Source organism: Petaurus breviceps, unplaced genomic scaffold (assembly GCF_028583685.1).
Source record: "Petaurus breviceps papuanus isolate PSGF00001 unplaced genomic scaffold, PetGlider_PUasm1.0 90784, whole genome shotgun sequence".
Lineage (NCBI taxonomy): Eukaryota > Metazoa > Chordata > Mammalia > Diprotodontia > Petauridae > Petaurus > Petaurus breviceps.
In genome coordinates, this window is record NW_027187345.1 from 5,162,932 (window position 1) to 5,184,835 (window position 21,904).

Genomic DNA, 21,904 nt, shown 5'->3' on the forward strand with positions numbered 1-21,904 from the left:
AAGAGTACTCTATGTGAGTAGAGAGGAGATTGATATGAGGGATATTATAGAGGTAGAAATGACAGTTTTCAGAAACACATTGTATATGTAAGATCAACTTATGTGAGCAGTTAGGATTCCATAGACTCCAACAAAGCAGTTGCTTCCTCTTTGGACATTGGTGACTCCAGACTATTCCCAATTAGCTGGGTGATTGGACAAGTTTTTGTTGCTTTGGGCTTTGCTGGATACTGTAGGGATTGCTTCATTGTTTTGTATTTTTCATCTTTAACTTCTCCTTTCTATTTTCAAAATAGGCCACCTCTTTCTTTCTTATATGTATCTTAAAATAAGGAAGTGACAGACTCTTATCCAGTGATAAAAAAACAAAGTTAGACAAGAATGTATTTTCCTGGTATTTTGAAATTTTAATCCAAAGAGCTTTAGAATCTAAGACAGTGCACAGAGAGGTCCTGACTTAAATCAAGGAGTTCCCATCATTAACCAAATTACAAGGCATAAATCATTGTTTGCAGGTAACTGATAGGACATAGAGAACTCTTAATGTCTTAATGATTGGCAGACTGAGGATGGACTACCCCCCAGATCCTGGTCTGTAAAAGCAAGCTAGTCCTTCAAACATAATCTGTCTGATTTCTTCTCCACCTTTTCTCTTGCACCTTTTTCTATAATACAATAACAGGGAGAGAGGGATGGATTGCTGTACCCCATCCCCTGTACAGGAACAGTAAAATCACATGACAGTAGTATATATGCTTGCATCTATATGTAAGCATTGCTGATTAGGAAGGGAATTCATAGACATTATTTCTGAGAAGAGGAGGTGAGGATTTTGAATCCTTTAGGTAATATGATCTAGGCACCTAGATTTCCCAGACAGCAAAAGCTTTGGTAGTAGCCTTGTCAGTAACCCCAAATTCCAGAGTACTAGAGGTTAGTCACTACAGCTGAATCCTTAGAAAGGGTGGAGGAAACCAGAGTGGTGAAGGGGTGTTAAAGTTTACAACTGACTTTGAAGACCTCAGTGGCAACCTCTGCCTCTGTCTGCCATTTGAAAAGTACTAATCTGGAGTTCAACTATAGAGCTACAAAAAAAGACTGAAGAGAACAGAAGTTAAACACCCATTAAAACTGCCATTAAAAAGAATATATAACCTTACCTGCTACTGAACCTCATTCTTCCTTTCATTACCAGGAAGACACAAATAATTCACAAATTAAATAAAATTCTTCCAACCTTCACCTCTTCAACATTCTCCCACTCAGTGGATTGGAGGAAAGAATTGCTTTGCTAGAACTGGTGATCTCTATGGGTACAGCAGGTTCCCTGTGCTACTTCAAAAATGACACAATGAGACTTTCAATGGATTTGCTATATGTGTGTTATATGTGTTCCTAGAATTGCTGACAAGCTATCTACCCACCCCTAACCCCCACTCCCATTCTCTGGGACTTCTTGTTGCATGGTCCATAAATTTTATAATCAAAGCCTTGGGCAAAGCCATTTATCTCCTGCACAGAGGACAGCTCAGTTTTCCAATCAACCTTAAAACTTTCTGATTGTCCAATATTAAGCTTCCCAGCTTGCTTCCTGCTTCCATGGAGAGGAAAAGAAATGAATTGTCCTCATAACACTCAAAAGTATCTAACTCAGTTTTAACCTTTAAGTTATGCAAAAATGTCATACAATATTTTGTTTTCATTTGTAGATGGTGAGAAAATGTGGTCAGCTTAAATGCTAGGATTCTGAGGGCCTAAGAAGTGAAAAATTGAATAGTTGTACAGATTTTCCCTTGCATGCCCTCCCATGAATCTCACTCAGTTACATTTTCCTATTGCATAAGTACATATAAACAAATAGAGTAGGTTGTGAAAGTCAACACCATAAGGGCATACCTCTGTTTGCCATGTCTGTTCCCTGGGAATTGGGGTTGGGAACTAGTTTGGAGGTAGTATGTATTAGCGAGTCTTTGTCATATGTTGTTTCTTCCCATTAACTCTGTGTATTTTATTTCTGGGTCAGTGAACATGTACAAGGATTTTCCCAAAAGAAATTATAGCTTAAAACCACACTAAAATTTTTGAAACACCCTGCATAGAAAAAAAAAATATGTGAGCACGCTTTTATCTTTGCTCAGTTAAGTTGTGGTGGAAGAAAGGGGGCATTTGATTTGAAATTATCTCTGGTGGTCTGCTCTAATTGTGATTCTCAAGAGGGCATTTTTTTTCTAGAAAGAACATGCTTACTATAGAATAGGAGTAGCTCTCAGAGAAATTTAGGGAAAGAAACATTCTGTGAGAATCTGACAGCATATAATGGAAAAAAGCAAGAGGAGAACATCCAAAGAATCCATTCTGGGCCCATCCACAAATTATAGTTTTCTCCAGAGGCTGTCTAAACAGAAACCCCAAGATCTTATTTCCTTCTGAATTTTCCAGTGATAATGTGTTCCCAACAAATCATCAGGACATAATCAAATGCTGTGGAAAACTTTATTTCTCAGGAAAACTTTTAGAGTGTAGACAAGGCAAGGATCTGGTATAAAGCTTAGTACATTTTTAACAAGTGTTCTTCTTGGCATCTATGTAAAATTCAAATAATTTACACACACCACAACTTATAAGCAATATGTCAGACCCATAATATTAAATTCTTTTTTCCAAAGATGTCAAATCAAATTATTTTATTAAAGTAATTTCTAAAGACGTTTTTTTCAGCTCAAAGGCAGAATTTGACCTTATGAGAAGGGACCTATGAGGAGTGATTTTAGGGTCACCAGCTAGAAAAACTTATATCTAGGTTGCCAGATACCAAAAGTATCTCCACTACTGACCTAACATTAAAACTAAATTTTACTCTTAGAAACTTTTTCCTTCAGTTTTGAAGAGTTCCCAGTAACAATGCAAATTGACATGGTCGTCTCTTACTTTATGGGTATTCACATGCCCAATTGATAGCTAAGTGAGTATAGCAAGGCCTTGGGACAGGGAATTAGCACTAAGAATTGGGACAGTGGTACCAGTGAAAGAGAGATGGGTGATTTTTTTTTTTGCTTTTTGGAAGGCAATTGGGGTTAAGTGACTTGCCCAAGGTCACGTGGCTAGTTTTGTGTTAAGTATCTGAGGCCAGATTTGAACTCAAGTCCTCCTGACTCCAGGGCCGGTGCTCTATTCACTGTGCCACCCAGCCACCCTGAGATAGGTGATTTTAAAGAAGGTAATAAGGGTAAGGAGAAAGTTAGGTGGCACAGCAGCTAGGCCTGGAGTCAGTAAGAACTCAATTCAAATACCACCTCAAACACTTGCTATCTTTGTGGCCTTGGGCAAGTCACTTAACCTCTGTTTGCCTCAGTTTCCTTAATTATAAAATGGGGGTAAATTAAAAATAAAATGGGGTGTAAATAAATAAAATGATAAAATATTTGCGAAGCACTTAGCACACTGCCAGGCAAATAATAGTTGCTTTAGAAATGTTAGTTATTGTTATTCTCTGAGATTATCTTTGTCTCCTGCAATTTGGCTTAAGCAATATCAGCCAAATGAAGAGCACTTGACTCTTAACCCCACCACAGACAAAGTGAAGAAATAGAGAAGATAGACTCCCAAAATTTATTTAAAATCTTTCATAAAGGTTTTATCATTGTTGAGCAAAGAAGGAAGTGGAAGGATTCGATCCCTTATCTCATTTGCCTTATCACCACTGCTAGTTTATTATTCTTTGAGTCACAGATAATGAGAGCTATCAGCCCCCAGATTTCTGAAATATTCCTGATGAAATGTCCTGAGGATCCTTGCTTTGAAAAATGCATTTTCTTTGCAACTTGAGGGGCATGGTTTCTTCAGTTCTGCGTCTAATTGCACATTTAATTTCACTCTACCTTAATTCTGTCCCTATCTTCTGTCTTTCTTCTTGCAGCCACTTGGGTACCAAAGGAGCTGAAATGAGAAAAAGGCAGCAGTCCCAAAATGAAGGAACATCTGCTATGTCTCAAGCACCTGGAAACCAGAGGCCCAACAACACATGTTGCTTTTGTTGGTGCTGTTGCTGCAGCTGTTCGTGGTATGTTATGTTATCTCTTTGATAGCATATTGAAGCTAGGTAAATAACAAGAGAGGACACATGCCAGTTTCTGGACTCACAGAGGTATCTCTGATAGATCTCTAATCTCTCCAGCTCCCTAAAGCCCATTAAATAAAAGAAAAGATGTTTCTTTTTCACAAATAAGAATTAAGAAAGATAGTGCTACTCTCAGTTGAATGAGAGATGTAAAAACTGCAGAAATTTGAGCTTTCTTCATCTGGGAATGTAAAATTAATCTTGGGGTAGGGAGAAGAAAAATCTGTACTTTTTTTACTTAGCTATGGTTCTGAAAGAAATGGATGAGATGTCTAACAGGCAGGCATCCAGCACTGTGCTTAATGCTGGGAATACAAAAATAAACAAAAAGAAAGACAATCCCTGACCTCAAGAAGCTTGCATTCTCATAGAGGAAGATAATACACAGAACGAAGCTGCAAAGGAGTGGAGGGTGGGAAGACTTGGCATTCACTCCTGAGAAAACCACAGCACAAAGGGGAATGAAGCCTATTCAGTCTGGGCCCCTCCCCCAGACAGAGACACCAGGAGGAATTTATGAAAAAAGAAGGGGCTGGGCATGGCAAAGCAGTGTTTTAGGGACAAGAAGGTAATGAGGGAAGTTCTAAGATATGACAACAGCTCCAGAGCACCAAACACTCAAATAAATAATCCAAAATAAATGCATAATCTTGCACCAAGAATACAAACTCTGTACTAGGAGAAAGGTACATCTACCCAGAAGTACTTGAATTCTTCCAGGCCATGAAGGTACCCTCAAGAGAATGATTCTCTAACAGTTCAGTGTCTCCTAACTAACAGTCATTCCAGTGACTGCATGTTTAATTTTTAAGTGTGTACCCAGTATTACTGTGCAAAGCTAACTTGTTCCTTAGGAGTAGATTAGCTGGTATGTAGACAGATATGTGCTGGTAAACAACTGTCTCTCCAGAAAAAATGTACACACAACATACTTTTAAGTTTAATCTAAATTATTCATGTTTTTCTCAATCACTTTCTTAAGTCTAGACAATCAGCAAAACAAAAACAAATCATGCCCTGATTTCTAGCATATGCTGGTTTTCTTTCTTTTTTATTTTAAAGCAATTGGGGTTAAGTAACTTGCTCAAGGTTACACGGCCAGTTATTTCTGGGTATGGTGCTAAGTATCAGAGCCTGGATTCGATCCTAGGTCATCTCGACTCTGGGGCTGGTGTTCTTACTCTCTGTGCTACCTGGCCACCCCCATCAGTTTTCAAGGTATAAAATGTTCTTGCTGAAAATTTAACAAAGACTGGATTCAAGTTGGCTCCAGAACAGCCCAGGATATAGGCTAAGCCAAGATAGGTAGGTCAGGAAATCCTAATGAGCATTGGAGGAAGAGTCCAGGTGCCTATAGTCTAGTGGGTGGGTCACACTACCTGGCTATAAATATCATTTGGTTTTAGTTTCCTGATTTGTGCATTAAAATGGCAAGGCTAAATCCTCCCTAAGTTCTAACTCTAAAAGTCTATGACCCAACCACCTCTGTCAGTCATACACGTAGAGATGAAAGGGACCTTAACACTTCACCTAGTCTACATTCTCATTTTACAGCTGAGGTAATTGGAGCACAGAGGAGTAAAGCAATTTGTCAAATGTCATAGGTCATAGGTAAGAGAGTTCTGATTTAAATGCAGGTCTTTTGACTCCAAACCCTTCTACCCTTCCATTTTAGCTTCAAAAGTCTAAATCACCTTCAGGTGGATTGCAGAGTCAAAATAAGAATTTTCATTTTCTCAGTTGAAATACTCAGAGAGTTCTGGACTGAATGGATCTTCCCTGGAGTAATGACTTTATTATGAAGTCTTCAGGATGACCCCTCCCTAATTTACCTGAAGATCTCTAGGATAAAGGACCAACTTTTGGGTCTGAATTATGATTTCTTTGGACCACTTTGATTATGTTTGAGATCCTTAAGAAAGTCTCATGCTTGGGAGTCATCTTAAATTATGTGATTAACATGGTCTGCAGGAGTATCTCCATGGTTTTTTGAAATTTATGGAGGTTTTGTGTTCAGTTGCTGGTGGTACTGTAATATGTAAAGAAAAGTAGGATTTGGTGACTTAAAGCCATTTCTGGTTGATGACATAGCACTAGTCTGGTCTAGAAATGACTGCTTCATTAATCTCTATGGCACCTTTGTGCCAATCCAAATAATTTTATGTGATTTCCAGATGTGCTTTACATACTTCCTAAATGTTTGATTACTAGGAAAATGCGGGGAGGGGAGGTGGTATAATTTATGTGTCCTTGACACAATCTGACTGCTTCAAGATTAAGGAAAATAAATCTTAAGAGTGGATAGAAACACCTACTACAATTATTTATGTCCAGAAAAGGGGGGGGGGCGGCGTAAATGATACTGCTCTTCTATAGTTCAATGGAACATTTTATGGATTATTTCCAACTTTAGATCACAAAAATGGTATTTCTCTAAAGGGGACTGACCTGAAGTGTCTGGCATTCATATATTCCTGTGTTGCTAGGCTCAGACTCTGCTTTTGATGGATTTATTTGTAACTCACAGAAATAGTAACAGAAGGACATTTTTTTCAGTATTGTAGATAAGAATTGCTAACATTTTTATTGTTACAGCTACAAGGGCTCATAAGAGGCATTGAAGTATAATAGATAAAGTGTTAGGATCAGGAAGAGCTGAGTTTGAATTCTATCTCTGACACTAGCTGTGGGACCTGAGATTAACTTCTTCGAGCCTCAGTTTATTTATCTGTGAAATGGGGATGATAGTTAATACGTATTTCATAAGGCTATTGTGAGATTCAAATGGGATAACATATATAAATCACTCTGAAAAATTTAAAGCATTATATAAATGTGAACTGTTACTTAAGTAATGATTATGTAATAATGAGAATTAAAGTCACACTCCTCATTTTCTGCTCAATGCCATATACCAGAATCATTTATTTCAGTGGCCAATAGACTACCTTATTTTTCTGCTCAAATTAGATTTTGTAACTTTCCAAGACAAATCTACCAAAACACAAAAAGTTTTAGTTCTCTCTAAAAACTAGAACAAGTTTGTATTTAGAACCATAGATTCATAAAGTTAGGTCCAACCTCCTAAAGGTAGATTTACCTAGATTTACTTGCAGATAGATTTTCTATATTATCCCTGACAGATATAGAGCCATGATGTCTAATGTCAAGAAATAGTCTCCAGATTGTATACAGTTGGCACATATTTGGTGAGTAATGTACTTATTATATTCATAAAAGATGATTAGGGGTGCATCAGATTTTTTTTAGCACACATAATTTATCCCTGGGAGCAAGTCAGGATTTTTGGAGCCCTCTTTGCATTCTTCTAAGCTGCTAGCATAATATCCAGAAAATGGTCATTTGTGGCCCTAAAAAGTGCTATTACATTACAGTGAGTGTGTACTCCATACAACAATACCCCCAGGAGATAAGAGGGGGGATGATGAAAGGGAGGGCAGATTGGGGGAGAGGGTAGTTAGAAGCAGAGACTTTTGAAAAGGAACAGGGTCAAAGGAGAAAATAGAATAAGTAGGAGGTGGGATAGGATGGAGGGAAATATAGTTAGTCTTTCACAATATAACTACTATGGAAATGTTTTGCGTAACTACACATGTACAACCTATATTGAATTGCTTGTCTTCCCAGTGGGTGTGGGTGAGGAGGGAAAAAGGGAAACAATCTGGAACTCAAAGTTTTAAAAACAAATGTTAAAAATTGTTTTTTTACATGTAATTGGGAAATAAGATATACAGGCAATGGGGTATAGAAATTCATCATGCCCTACAAGAAAGTAAGGGGGGTGGGGGAGGATATAAGAGAGAACAGATTGAGGGAAGGGGTATTCAGTAAGCTCATTATCTTGGGGTGGGGGTAAGGGAGAGACTGGGAGAAAATTTGTAACTCAAAATCTTGTGGAAAAGAATCTTAAAAACTAAAAAAATAAATAATTTTTTTAAAAAAACCCAATGCCCCCTGCAATATTCCTAACAGATGCTAAGCCATGTTGATCCATATTTTCTTTCTTCAAAGTCAAGCAATGTGTACGAACTGGTTTCAGTTGAATTTGGTTTCAATTGCCGGAACATTTATGCCAATGTATCTGATAGGGAGGAAGAGTATCTATGTCTCCCTGCCTTGGCCCAATTCATATTACAAAAATTAACAAATTCTCATGTGGATGGTAGTAACTAGGTAGTTCATAATACAAGCAACGAAGAGGGGAAGGGAACGGGAAAAGATGGCTTAAGCCAAATGTCTCTTTTAACATTTACCAAATAAAGAATAAGGCAACTTATTGTAAATGAAAACAGTTCTTACTCATATTTTTTAAAATAACATTACTTTTAAAATCTGACTGGGAAAAACTGTTTCATTAAAAGTATTTCTGACTTTAAAAAGAGAAATGTTCTTCAAATTTTCCAGGCTAGGTCAAAGGCTCAGAACAAAAAGAAACAATGAAAAATGCAATTTAGGGACTCAAAAAAGTTAGGATTCAGATTATGAAGTAATTGTCATTTATGAAAACAAATAGCTGTCATCTAGTGAATTTTATTTCCTTTTAAGGAAATATAGTGCTAGAGAAATACTGCTAATAAATACAAACATGTTACATCAGCCTTGTATACCAATGGGTTGTGGGCTGAGAAAAGATATTTTTTGTTTTAGTCAAAATTTAATCCCTAAATTTGTTTCCCCTATATTACATGCCTGGAGTCTCCCATTTCTACCCAAGTCCTTCTTTTATTTTTGCTATTGCTTTTGATATTATCAGGCTTGGAAAATATGTCTCTGGCTATTGATACTTGACTCAATTCTCCTGTGGAGACAAAATTGACTAAGGTGGAAGTGAGTGAAGAGGGTATGTTTTGCAAATGCTGTAATACTTACCCTGATTTACTCCCTCAAGAAGGTTACTACCTAGACCTCAGATCAAATCACCTACTTCCCGCCATGAGACGGACAGAGGAAATCTGGGTCAAGTATTGAGTCTGCTATTCACTTGCCGTGTGGGCAAATCAGTTTACTTATCTGGGACTCAGTTTCCTCATCTGTAAAATGAAGGTGCTAGATTAGATGATTTCTATTTCTATTAACTCTTAACATTCTATGATTTAGCATAGAGCTAAAGGCTCTGCCTTTTTACTTCCTCTAGTCAAAACATATAACCGAAGTATTTCTGGTTGCCAAAGGGATTTATTCTTTTGAAGACCTAGTCTATAATGGTGTCCTTGAGTCTAATGAACTAGATCGCCCCTATAGTTGCTTCCTCCTTCTCGTAAGGGAAGACTGGCTTGGTAGGGGTTTCAGACTCATCTCACTTCATTTTTTATTTTAATCAGTCTGTTCCTATACATAGCTGGGACAGACTAGACCACTGACAGTTGTAACAACCATAGAGATCAAATGTATCCAATAGAATTCAAGAAAACAGAATTTTAAAATTTCATTTTAAGCTTGATTTCCATAAACCTAAACATCAATTCTATATTCTGTGTTAATTTGTCTCCATACCTATTTATAGCATATTATCCCATTTTCATCTCTAACTTACCTGCTATAGAAAATCAGTGGGGGTTAAGGGGTGGGGATTAGGGAGAAGTGCACTGAAAGGAAGGACTTCTAGGGTGTGGTTACCTTTGCATATCTGGGTTTGATCTTTTAGCCCTATAGATCTGCAATCATGGTTGTCATGTGTTGGCAAAAAGGACTGTAGTAGTGGTAATAAGGAGGCCCTGAGCAAATTGCCTTAGTCTGCCCCAGCCATTCTGAGCTTAGTTTGTATCAGAAAACCAATTTAGTAATAATAAATATATATGTATGTATATATGTATACACATACACACACACACACACACACATGAAATAACTCTAATAGGGGAACTTTCCTTTGTTGAGAAACCAAATTAAGTTCAGAAGACCACTGGATGAATATATAAAATCAAAGCCATGAAGGGACGGTGTGGTATTTAAAAAGTACTCAATTTAGGGTCAGAGGTATATCCCAGGTTAATAACATCAACATCTAAATATAAAGATCTCAGAATATAGGTTAGTTCAGGAAGAAAAGCTTCTAGACTGTAGAAATTCTAATTTTCCATTAGGGAAGATATTCCTCTCTCTCTTAAAATGCCACTTTCAAAATTATAAAGGTACCTTTTTCATATTTCAAATTTGATATAAACTTTTTTAAACTTTTCAATAACATCAACTAGTGAGCCAAATATAGCTTTGTGTATATACATTTGTATACTCTAAAAGACACCAGTGGGTCTCTGCACTTAAAAGAACTGTCATGCTGCATTCAATTCCTCATTCTTCTCAGAAATTTGTCACGGACTGTATTTAGTAAATCAGCTAGCCCTCCAAAAGCTAAAATTGTCTTCTCCTTGTACACATTTATTCATCGAGTTCCCAGGACACATGGCAGATCTGTCTAAGTAAATTTGTACACTTCATAAATGTGCCCTTTGTAAGGCACCCCCACTTCCATTTTTCACAGAGTCTAATTTTTAACAGAAGACTATAATGCAAAACAGTGCCAAAGTAGCATTTTATTTTGTCCTCTGAAGCTGTGATACTTTGACTCTCTGGCAGTGGAAATAATAAGTAGCATACTTTTAAAAGTCAAGGGATAATCCCCAAAAAGGGAAAAAAATGGAAAATCTATGTCTGCTTCTGTGATGAAGACACTACTCCCTGGAAATAAGTGTCTCATATACACAAGGTGAATCATCCATTAGTTGTGAGTCCCCATTGAATAAATCAGTTCATTTAAACACTGTTACTATGGAGGCCTTTTATGGCTCATCTCATATAAGACTTAATTAAGGTGGTTTTTTTTAAGACTTATGTACTGTAATTATAATTAGATTGACATAAAGATCCCTTATGGTGAATGGAAATTTTTGAATTCCTATCCTGTAAAAAAAGATATTTTTCTTCATTGTATTCTGATTAATTCTGTAGACTTTTGATATTTTTATAAATAAATACTCCATGGAAATCCTATTTTGATACCTTAGAGCTTGCAGAAGAGGTGACTTGGTCCATACATCACAACCAACTATCATATCATGATATTGTGGCTAAACTCTTTGAGAAGTCTATCTGCAACTGATGCCTTCATTTCTTTCCCTCTCACTCTCTTCTAAACTCTCCATAGTCTGGCTTCTGAACTTACCATCCAATTGAAACTGCTCTATCCAAAGTTACCAATGATCTCTTATTTTCCAAATCTAATGACTTTTTCTCCATCTTTATCCTTCATGGTCTTTTTATAGCATTTCCAGATTACCTCCAGGAGCCAATCACTCTCTTTTCCTTTATATTCTCTTCTTTCTAGATTTTCCATACATTATCCTGGTTTTCCATATACCTGTTTGACCTCTTCTCCTCTCCTTTGTTGGATCTTCATCCAGGTCCCATTTGCTAATGGTAGATGTCCCCCAAAGATCTTTCCTTGGCTCTTCTTTTCTCCCTCTCTCATTTCAGTTGGTGATCTCATCAGTTCCTGTGGAACTATCATCTTTGTGCCAATGATATTTAAATCTAATTCTCTTCAAACCTCTGGACTCACATCTCCAACAAACTGAGTGTCCTATAGACATCTTAAAATCAATATGTCCACAATAGAACCCATTATCTTCCTCTTTCCTATTACTGTGTTGTGTATCACCATCCTCCCAGTCACTCAGGCTCACAAACCAGGCATCCTTCTGAAATTCTAATGCTCTCTCACCCCAAATATTCAATCCGTTGCTAAGTCTTGTCAGTTTTACGTTTGTGATATCTCTTGCATAAGTGCACTTCTCTCCTCTAACATTGCCACTACTTCAGTGGAGGCCTTTATTCCTGGACTATTACAATACCCTGCTGGTTGGTCTTCTTCCCTTGTCTTTCTCCCATTTCAACCCATCTTTTCACCTGTCAAAGTGATCTTCTTAAACCAGAGGTCTAACCATGTCATTCTCTCTATTCAAAAGACTCTAGCGTTTCCAGATTACCTCTAAGATCAAATTCAAAACCCTCTCTTCAGTATTCACAGTCCTTCCTAACCTGACCCCACTTTCCATCTTCCCAGTCTTCTTATAACTTACATCCTTCACATACTCTGAGATCCAATACACTGACCTCCTTTCCTCTCTTCCCACAAGACATTCCATCTCCAGACTCCAACATTTTTATTGACTGTTCCAGTTATCTCCCTCCTCATTACTGCCTCCTGACTTCTCTGGCTTCATTGAAGTCTCAGCTGAAGCCCTACTTTCTACAAGAGATCTTTCCCAGTCCTCCTTAATTTAGGGACTTCCCTCTGTTGGCTGTCTCTAATTTATCCTGCACATATTGTACATAGTTGTTTGTATAGACAGTAAGCTCCTTGAGAGCAGGAATTATCTGTTACCTTCTTTGTATCCTCAGAACTTAGCACTTTATCCGGATTGTTGTTGCTGTTGCTGTTGTTGAGTTGGTTTCAGTAATGTCAGACTTCACAACCCCATTTGGGATTTGCTTGGCAAAGATATTGGATGGTTTGCCATTTCCTTCTCTAGCTCATTTGACAGATGAGGAAACTGAGGCAAACATGGTTAAGTGACTTGCCCAGGGTCACACAGCTAGTAAGTGTCCGAGACCAGATTTGAACATATGAAAATAAGCCTTCCTGACCTGGCTTATATTAAACATTGAATGAATATTTGTTGACTGACTGACTGATTAACTAACCATACATTCTCAAAGATTATGCCAGCTGAGTAGAACTTGTCAGGTCCTATAAAACTGGAAAGATTTTGAGTACAAGTCTAGTGACAGACTTGTATGTTTGTCATCTGAAGGAGCCATCTAGTTAAGTTTACAGGGGCTCATTCCTAGAAGGATAACCATTAAGTGAGGGGCCTCAGTTCTTACATCTCAGTAAAATGATCTTAGTGCCTTCATGGCAGGGGGTGAGATATTTACCACTGAAGTCAGTGCATACTCTGATGAAGTCACAAAACTCTTAAATTTAAGGATATTATTTGTGTATGTACCGTATCTCTAACTACATTATAAGTTGAAGGGTAGGAGCCATGGTTTATACATTTTTTATTAGCAACTAGTACAAACAAATATTTGTCAAGTTGGTTCAGAATATATAAAATTACATGAAACTAAAATGGAACAGAAAAGAGTTTATTCACTTACATTAGGGTACATATTTACCAAGATGGCCACATATTCAAATTATCGCCTTCTTGGATTATGTTGGAAAAATAATGATACCTTTTTACCCTCCAGGTCCCCCTTTTTATGTGATAACCATAAGTGCTTTTGTTTGCACTTGTCATTTCATCCTTCACATCCCCAGTGCTTAGCACAGTGTTCAGCCCATAGTAGGGGCTTAATAAATATTTGTTTACTGATAATAGGCAAAGCACTGGAATAGATGTCAAAAGACCTGGCCTCACATTCTGGCTCTGCCAATAGCAAGCTGCAGCATTTGGGCAAGTTGTTCCCCTTTTCTGGACCTAAATTCTGAATCATTCCTATGCCTCCCTCAAGCTCTGGCTTTCTATAAATCCAAACATATGTTAATTGTAACCTAGGGTGCCAATGCGGCCTCAGGGAAAAAAAAGGTACATTAATGCACTGTTAGTAGAGCTGTGAATTGGTACATTCATTCTGGAAAGCAATTTGAAATTATGCCCAAGTAGTTACTAAGTTTTACATACCCTTTGACCCAGCAATACCATTACTAGCCCTGTTTTCCAAAGAGATCAAATAAAGAGGAAAATGATGTATGTATTAAGTGTGTGTGGGCTTGTGTGTGTGTGGCAGCTCTTTTTCTGGTAGAAAAGAACCATAAATGGCAGCTAGGTGGTATAGTAGATAGAGTGCTAGGCTTAGAGTCAGAAAGACTCATCTTTGTGAGTTCAAATCTAGCCTCAGATTTTTACTGATTGTGTGATCCTGGATAAATCCCTTAACCCTGTTTGCCTCACTTTCTCAAAAAATGATCTGTAGAAGGAAATGACAAACCACTCCAGTATCTTTGCCAAGAAAACCCCAAATGGGGTCATGAAGAGTCATACACAACTGAAGCAATTCAACAACAAAGAACTACAAACTAAGCAGCTACCCATCAATTAGGGAATGGCTGAACAAATTATGAATTTTATTATTTATTTTTTATGATAAATTTTATGATTTTTTGAAAATTTTATGATTTTATGAAATTTATGATAAATTTTAAATTTATGAGTTTTAGGAATGTAATGGAATACTATTGTGTTATAAGAAGCAACGAACAGGATGGTTTCAGAGAAACTTGGGAAGCCATGTTATGAACTGATGCTGAATTAAATGAACAGAATGAGAGGAACAATTTATAAATGTTTTGTGTATGTATATATGTATATATATATATATATATAACACAAACACTGTAGAAATCAACAACTTTGAAAGACTTTAGAATTCTGATCAAATTAAAAAACCAACCCTGATTCCAGAGGACAAATGATAAAGAATGCTACCCACCTTCTAATCAAGAGGAAATATTTGTCTATCATTTCCTCTTGGTTAGGAGATGGGTAGTATTACAAAACATACATTTTTGGATGAGATCAGTGTAGAAATTTCTTTTACTTGACTATGCCAATTTTTTACAGGTATTTTATTTATTTGGTTTTTTTTCAGGCAGGGTAGGAGGGTAGTGAGGTAGGAGCAACATAAAATAAATGCTTATTAATTGAAAAAATAAAATTTAATTAAAAAAACAGACATCTTCATTTACATATTTTATAGATGTTTAACTTCAGCCAGCAAGCATAACCCTTCAACTTAGCCATCTTTTGAGAGTAGGGCTTGCTTTATCTTTTTTTTTTTTCTATCTCCAGTGTCTAGCACAGTGCATAGACCATAGTAAACACTTAATAAATGCTTGCTGATTGATCATTTTCTTTCAGTGAATTCTTCTCTTGGATTATAGCTGTCTGCCTTCTGATTAAAGTTTCATTGCATTCCATCCTTCAGGCTTACATTTATGTGTATAAATTATACATACTATGCTCTTGCTTTTACTCTGTAGTTATTTCATGCATGTGTAACTTGACTTCCTAACTAGAATTTCGATTGAAGGGCAGGGACCTTGTCTTTTCTTTTTTGCTGCAAGCAGTAGACACTGGCTCTCAAGCAACTACTGAATGATGAGAGTGAATATTCCTGTCAACAGCTCACTCCAGTCCTCCCAGCCTCCTCCCCACATACTCCCACTCTCAGCTACCAATCACCATATACACTTCATACTTTAAGGAAGCTTGATTTCATCAATGTGGGCACTCCTTTCACAGAGGCCATCACGAGCCCTTGATTTCCTAATAGACAGTTTCTTGAGTTCTTTTGCCAAAAAAATATTTCCTTACCCTGTGACCAGCCTTCTGGCAAAGAGCCGATCCACATTCAGGCTGCTGTTGGGATGACAGATACACAGTCTATAGCCAGAACTACACTCCAAGCCTTGTCAGCTTGGTAGCTACTGCCAGATCCCTAGCTGTCTTGGCACAGCAGAGAAAATGAGATCCTTGCTCTCTACCCTCACCACTCTTTTCAAACATAAGTATTCCATCTGGATTGGTGGCTCTTTTCAGGCTTCTCTCTCTACTTTTCAGCAGATTTCGATCTTCAAAGAAGAATCTTTGTCCTTCCACTGCAGAAGCTTCTAAATGGCCTGCTTAACAGATGCATAAGATTTCCAGCAGAAGTTATTTGCAATCATACATTCACCATCTATATGCCTCATGCTAGCCTCAGGAAAGTGAAATAAGCCTTCTTTGAAAAAAAAAACATATCTTTGGAGGAGGTCTATATCTGATATTAGACAAGTATCAGCACTTATTGGCAGAGGTCCATAATATGGGGTCCACATACTTCCACAGAATAAATTTCAGGAGTCCATGAACTTGGATGGAGAAAGAAAAGTTACATCTTTATTTTCACTGACCTTTGGTTCACTTTATAATCCTATGTATTTTATGCATTAAAAAATATAATTCTGAGAAGGGTTTCCAGACTTCAGCAGGCATCCATGACACAAAAAGCAGTTTTAAGGATCCGGACTTATGGGATTGTTGAACTATCACTAATTTGATACTGTATAGAGTGTTCCAAATGGCCTCACGCCATTTGAAGCTGCATTAAGATTTTTAGAAAATTATACTCAAGTTATTACCATTTCCTTTTTGTACATCCCAGTATGGGTAAGAACCCATGGTTACTACCATGCTTTGCTATGTACAAGTACAAGCTTTTAGGGAAAACCTTAGTAGCATAAACTACTGTAATAGGTAGACATTTTTGCATTGCTTCTTTGTGGGGTGGGAGAGATAGATCATTAAGAAAGCAGAAACTGAACCTTAGAAGTGCACTCGGAGCTATGAGATTTTGCTTTACCTCTAACAGTAACAGCAGTAGGTGATATTGCATCCCATCATAAGGTTTGCAAAGCACCTCACATACATTCTCTCATTTGGTCTTTACAAGAACATGGAGAACATATTATGTCCATTTTGCTGATGAGGAAACAAGCTTACAGCAGTTAAGGGAATGTCCATGATTACTAAACTAGTAGTATTTGGACTTAGGTGTCCCCTGACTCTAAAGTCCCAAGCTCTTGCCACTACACTACCATACCATCCACTGAGGCAATGAAGTGTTGTCCCTAGGCATGTGTATCAGTGACTGATCTGGGATTGATTCTTCTCAGGTTCCTCTGCCCCCACCTATCCACTAAATAATTGGGGGAGAGGGCATTATAATCAGTATTTCCAAAGGCAACAAATTACCTAATGATGCATGTTTCATCATTTTCCAGTGAAATGATCCCCAGTTTAGTATTAAAGTTTGCACTGAATCCCCACAGTCATTGCTTAAGTCTCCTAGGACCAGAGCCTTTCTAGGTACCATACATTATTATCCAGTAGCGAAAATATTTCTAAGAAGACAAACTATATTTAGTACATGGAGGAGTTACTTTCCTAATAAAATCCTATAAGAGACAGTCTTGAAATTTCTCCCAATATTCATCCAAGTGAGCATCATGTATCAAATGATAAAAACAGATTGCCTTGTAATTGTGTTTCTAAGATACCAAAGATGATTCTTGCCATCTTATCACTAGAATCAACCTTTAGCAATACTCTCTTTTTTTTTTTTTGCTTTTTGGAGGGCAATTGGGGTTAAGTAACTTGCCCAAGCTCACACAGCTAGTTGTGTGTGTGTGTGTGTGTGTGTGTGTGTGTGTGTGTGTGTTAAATGTCTTGAGGCTGGATCCAAACTCAGGTCCTCCTGACTCTTGGACTGGCACTCTACGCACTGCACCACCTAGCCACCCCGCAATACTCTTAAACTAAGGGAAATTTGTCTCCAGCACCTTTTTATACATTACCACTCCCCAAAATCAGTGACTCAGCACCTTCATTTTTCTTTACTATCCATTCCTCTTGTAAATTGTTCTGAGTCTTAATTCATAACAACCTGTGACTCATAAAAATCTAAAATACTACTCTCTGGTATTTGAATCTCTACAGCCCTAAGCTAAAGGATGAAGCTCCCGTAGTGTTATTCAAGTAGCAGCCATCTGACAGGTGGAACTATTTAGATGATACTTCTTAAATTGTAAGAATAGGCAACTACTTTAAATGAAAAGGGATAATGCCACCTGAAATTTCCCAGGTTAGTAAATCCTAAGTCATGGTCTGTGTTCTATGACATTCTTCTTTGTGTCCTAGAGACTAGTCTCTTTGTATCATACAGCAGAAGAAAGAATATGGTACTTGAGGTCAGAAGAGATCTTTCTTCAAGTCTTGTCTCTGATATTTTGTGATTGTACAACCAAGGGCAAATCATTTCATCTATAAAATAGGGGTGGCTAGGTGGCACAGTGAATAGAGCACCGGCCCTGGAGTCAGGATGAGCTGAGTTCAAATCCGGCCTCAGAAACTTAACACAAAAACTAGCCGGTGATCTTGGGCAAGTCACTTAACCCCAACTGCCCTCCAAAAAGCAAAAAAAAAAAAAAAATAGAGTAAAAATATATGAAGTACATATTTGATAGGCATTTTGTGAGGATCAAGTGGGAGAATATGTGAAGTACTTTTCAAACTCTAAAGTACTGTGTAAAATATCATCTCTAATTATTATTTTATATATGTTAGATAAAGTATATATATGTAAAAATATATAGATATATATTTATGGCTTTATGACTCACTGTTATATGTGGATAATCACTGACAATAGTATGATATATAATAATCTGGATCCATTATAGCTTATTAATTAAATTCTCCAGGATATTTCTAGCTCTGTGTTTGTAATATAAGGATTTGTCTTCTGACAGTCAATGAAAGATGGTAAGCTTCTACTGTATAGTCCAAACTACCAGGTTATGTCTCATTAGTCATTGAATAGATGTTGAAGTTCTATTTATTTTTTTCAGTTATCATTACTACATTCTCTTTTTCACTTATTTATGGCTATTGTTATTGTTGTAGTCTCGATGTTATAAATATGAAAATGTACATCATTCTATACTGCTATAAGATGCAGCATAGTACAGTCAAAAGAACCCTGGTTATGGAGTCAGATGTTTTAAGTTAGAATCTTGACACTGCTACTTACCTATACAATCTTGTTCAAGTCTTAACTTCCCTGAGCCTCAGTTTTCTCATCTGTAAAATGAGGGTGTTAGATGACAGCTAAGGTCCCTTCTGTCTATAAATCTATGATCTTAAGACTTAATAACTCCACTGACATCCTAATACAATGGCAAATCATTAGATAGAGATGACAGAGTTCTCAAAGGTTATGCTAGAAGACTTTAAGAGTTCCTACCAAACTGGAAAGGCTGTAATTAACAGTAACAACTAAGTATAGCTAGCTTTTATGTAGTGCTCTAAGGTTTGCAAAGTGCTTTTCAAGTATTATCTCATTGTTATTCTCATAGCATCCCTGGGAGGCTGTGTTGGTGTTATCTCTGTTTTAGAAATGGTGAAATTGAGGACAGATGGGGTTAAGTGATGTGCTCAGGGTCACTCGTCCAATAGGTGTCAGAGGCTAGAATGTGAATTCAGGTTTTCCCAACTCCAGGTCCAGTTCTCTATCCATTGCACCACCTCCTACCTTAGAGAATGAGATAAGCAAAGGATTGTCTGCCACCTCTAAAGCAATCTAGCTGAATTCAGGAGGTGTTCATCAGCAGAAGCATGACAACAGAGTGATTAATTTTTTGAGCCACAGCAGCTGAGTAAGATAGAGGGGTTGCAATCTGTATTGGTGAAAAGAATGTCCATTGATGAGATCTTTTGCCTTTAAAGTATTAAATTATGAATTCACAATTGATTTATACCCCTCGTTTGTACCTTATCAAAAGTAAGTTTCCTAGGGGCGGCCAGTGTTGGGATGACCTGGATCAAATCCGGGCTCAGATACTCAGCACCATACCCAGAAATAACTGGCCGTGTAATCTTGAGCAAGTTACTTAACCCCGATTGCTTAAAAAAAAAAGTAAGTTTCCTCCCTTCCCTTAATAAGGGTATGGATTGTATTTATTATATTTTTCTTTCAGGAAGCAATGTATATGGAAAAAGGCACTACAAATCAGAAATTATGGTTTCTAGTATTGGCTTTGACTCTAACTACATGACCTTGGGGAAATCACAAAAGTTGCTCATCTTTGAAATGAGGGGGATTGGATTAGATGATTTCTAAAGTCCTCTCTGGTTTTAACATTCTAGGAATGCCTGTGATTAAGAACCAGGTTAGAATCAGTGTTCCTGATGTCTTTTGCCCTCATGATAAAGTTATTTGAAGATCCCTAAACTTAAAAAAAAAAAAGAGTATTTCTGCCTCTGAATCAGGATGGCCTCTTCTGACACCCCCACTCAGTCTGGAAACCCAAAGCCTAGCATTCCTCCTCCAGACGTACTCTGGAAATTAAGGGCTCCCTCTGCCTTCCACATAACATATGCTTTTGTTTTACTGGATGGAATCAAATCCCCAGGGTGCATAAAGTAACTCATTTTGTTCCCCCTTGCATGTAGCAACCCTTGTGAGAATTGAATATTCTTGTACATTTAGTCTTTTTTTTGCCTCATGGATTTCTCTGGGGAAGCACTTAAAGATGAGCCAGAGGGTACATTAAAATGTTAAACTGTCATGTATACCAAGTCTCATGGGATAAAGAGTTAAGGCCAGCATTTCCCTAGTTGCCTTAAAACTCTCTTTTAGGAGAACCCTAGTGAGATATGGCAGTTGGGGGTCAGATAGGGGTAAGAAGAGGAATTCTGAAAAATCAACTAGTCACTGGGGCAACATTTTTGATAGATTCAAAAAAGAAAGTCTAGTATCCTACAAAATATTTATTGGCTTACAAAAATGCTACCATTGGTTCACAACCTACCAGTTTCATAGCAATATGGTGCATATAATGGAAATGTGTTACTGACTGTGGGGTATTTCTTCTATGTTTACTAAAATCCCCACAGTCTTTTCTTTTTTTAGGACTGACCTACTCTCTTTCAGGGTCTATGTCTTTTAGGCTTGTTACAATTTGCATGGCTATTTTAGGATATAATCCAAGTCTCATTTGTTCTTTCTTTACTAAGTAAGAAGATTAAATCCTTTTCTATGAATATGCAGTTGATTGTATAATAATTCTGTTAAATTTTATATTAGAATTATAATTTCCAACACTACATTATTCAAAACTTTGTTGCAAAATTTAGCATAGCACTTGATAATGTATATTTAATGCTTAGAAGTATTTATCTGTTGAGAGGCTCTAATCCTTTCTAGTGGCTGTCTTATATTTAAAGATACCCTACATTATTTAAAAATCATAAATTCTCCAAGGAAATATACAAACAAAAATAATCAATGGGGAAGGCTACAGCTCAGCACCCCTACTCCCAGTTCAGAGATCCATCACCTTTAAGGACCACATATTAGCTCTAAAATGTAGTGGTTTCATTTATGACTTCTTCCTCTCTCCTTTTCTTTCCTTTTTCTCCCCTTCCTTCTCTGCCCCTTTTCTTTTCCTCTTTTTTCTCTCCTCCTTTCCTCTTTTCTCTCCTCTTTCCTTCTCTCCCCTCTTTGTCTTCAACCTTCTCTTTCTCTTCTTTCTGTTTCTTTCCCTTCTTTACCCCTCACCCATTTCCCTCTCCTTTCTCTTCCCTTTTTCTCTCCTCCTTCATGCCTTAATCTTAACCTCTCCTACAGAAAGAAGATCCGGTAAGGTCCTCTTATGACTGACATCGAACAATTATATGTTCTCATTCATGTATGAAACTTATTGCTGAATTTAGGAGACCTTTGTCCAGTCCCGGGTCTGATACCAGATAGCTGTGTGACCTTTGGCAAGTCACTTAACTTACCTGTTTTGGTTTCAGGTTCTCAATTTCATGTTCTGATGTTAGACAAGATAATTTCTTCTGTCATTTCTAGTGTTAACATCCTTTATGGCCCCGTTTTCACTTTGCCCACCACCCCCACTAAGCAATTTTAGTATCAACAGACTCACTACACGCGCACACACACACACACACACAAACACATAAATTCTCAAGAGTCATCTTCAGTTCCCCCTAAATACCAGACAGATTTCTTAGATCAAAATCACAAAAATTTAGATCAGGAATGACTTGAGTGGGGCAGGGCACTTTGTTACAAATAAAGAAGCTGTAATTTTTCGAGGTTAAGTGACTTTCTGGAGGAAAGTAATAAACTTAAGATTTCAACTAAACTCATCTA

General features: G+C 37.3%; 1 protein-coding gene across 3 annotated transcripts in view; it reads left to right on the forward strand.

The window, feature by feature from the left end:
* RGS17 (regulator of G protein signaling 17) overlaps nucleotides 1–21,904 on the forward strand; it is a 231,173-nt gene that overhangs the window by 152,328 nt on the left and 56,941 nt on the right. For all 3 annotated transcript variants that reach the window (XM_069069634.1, XM_069069636.1, XM_069069635.1), the window contains exon 2: nucleotides 3,917–4,060. In XM_069069634.1, the coding sequence (XP_068925735.1) occupies nucleotides 3,942–4,060 (119 nt within the window). In that variant the 5' untranslated portion in view covers nucleotides 3,917–3,941. The remainder of the gene's footprint in view (nucleotides 1–3,916; nucleotides 4,061–21,904) is intronic.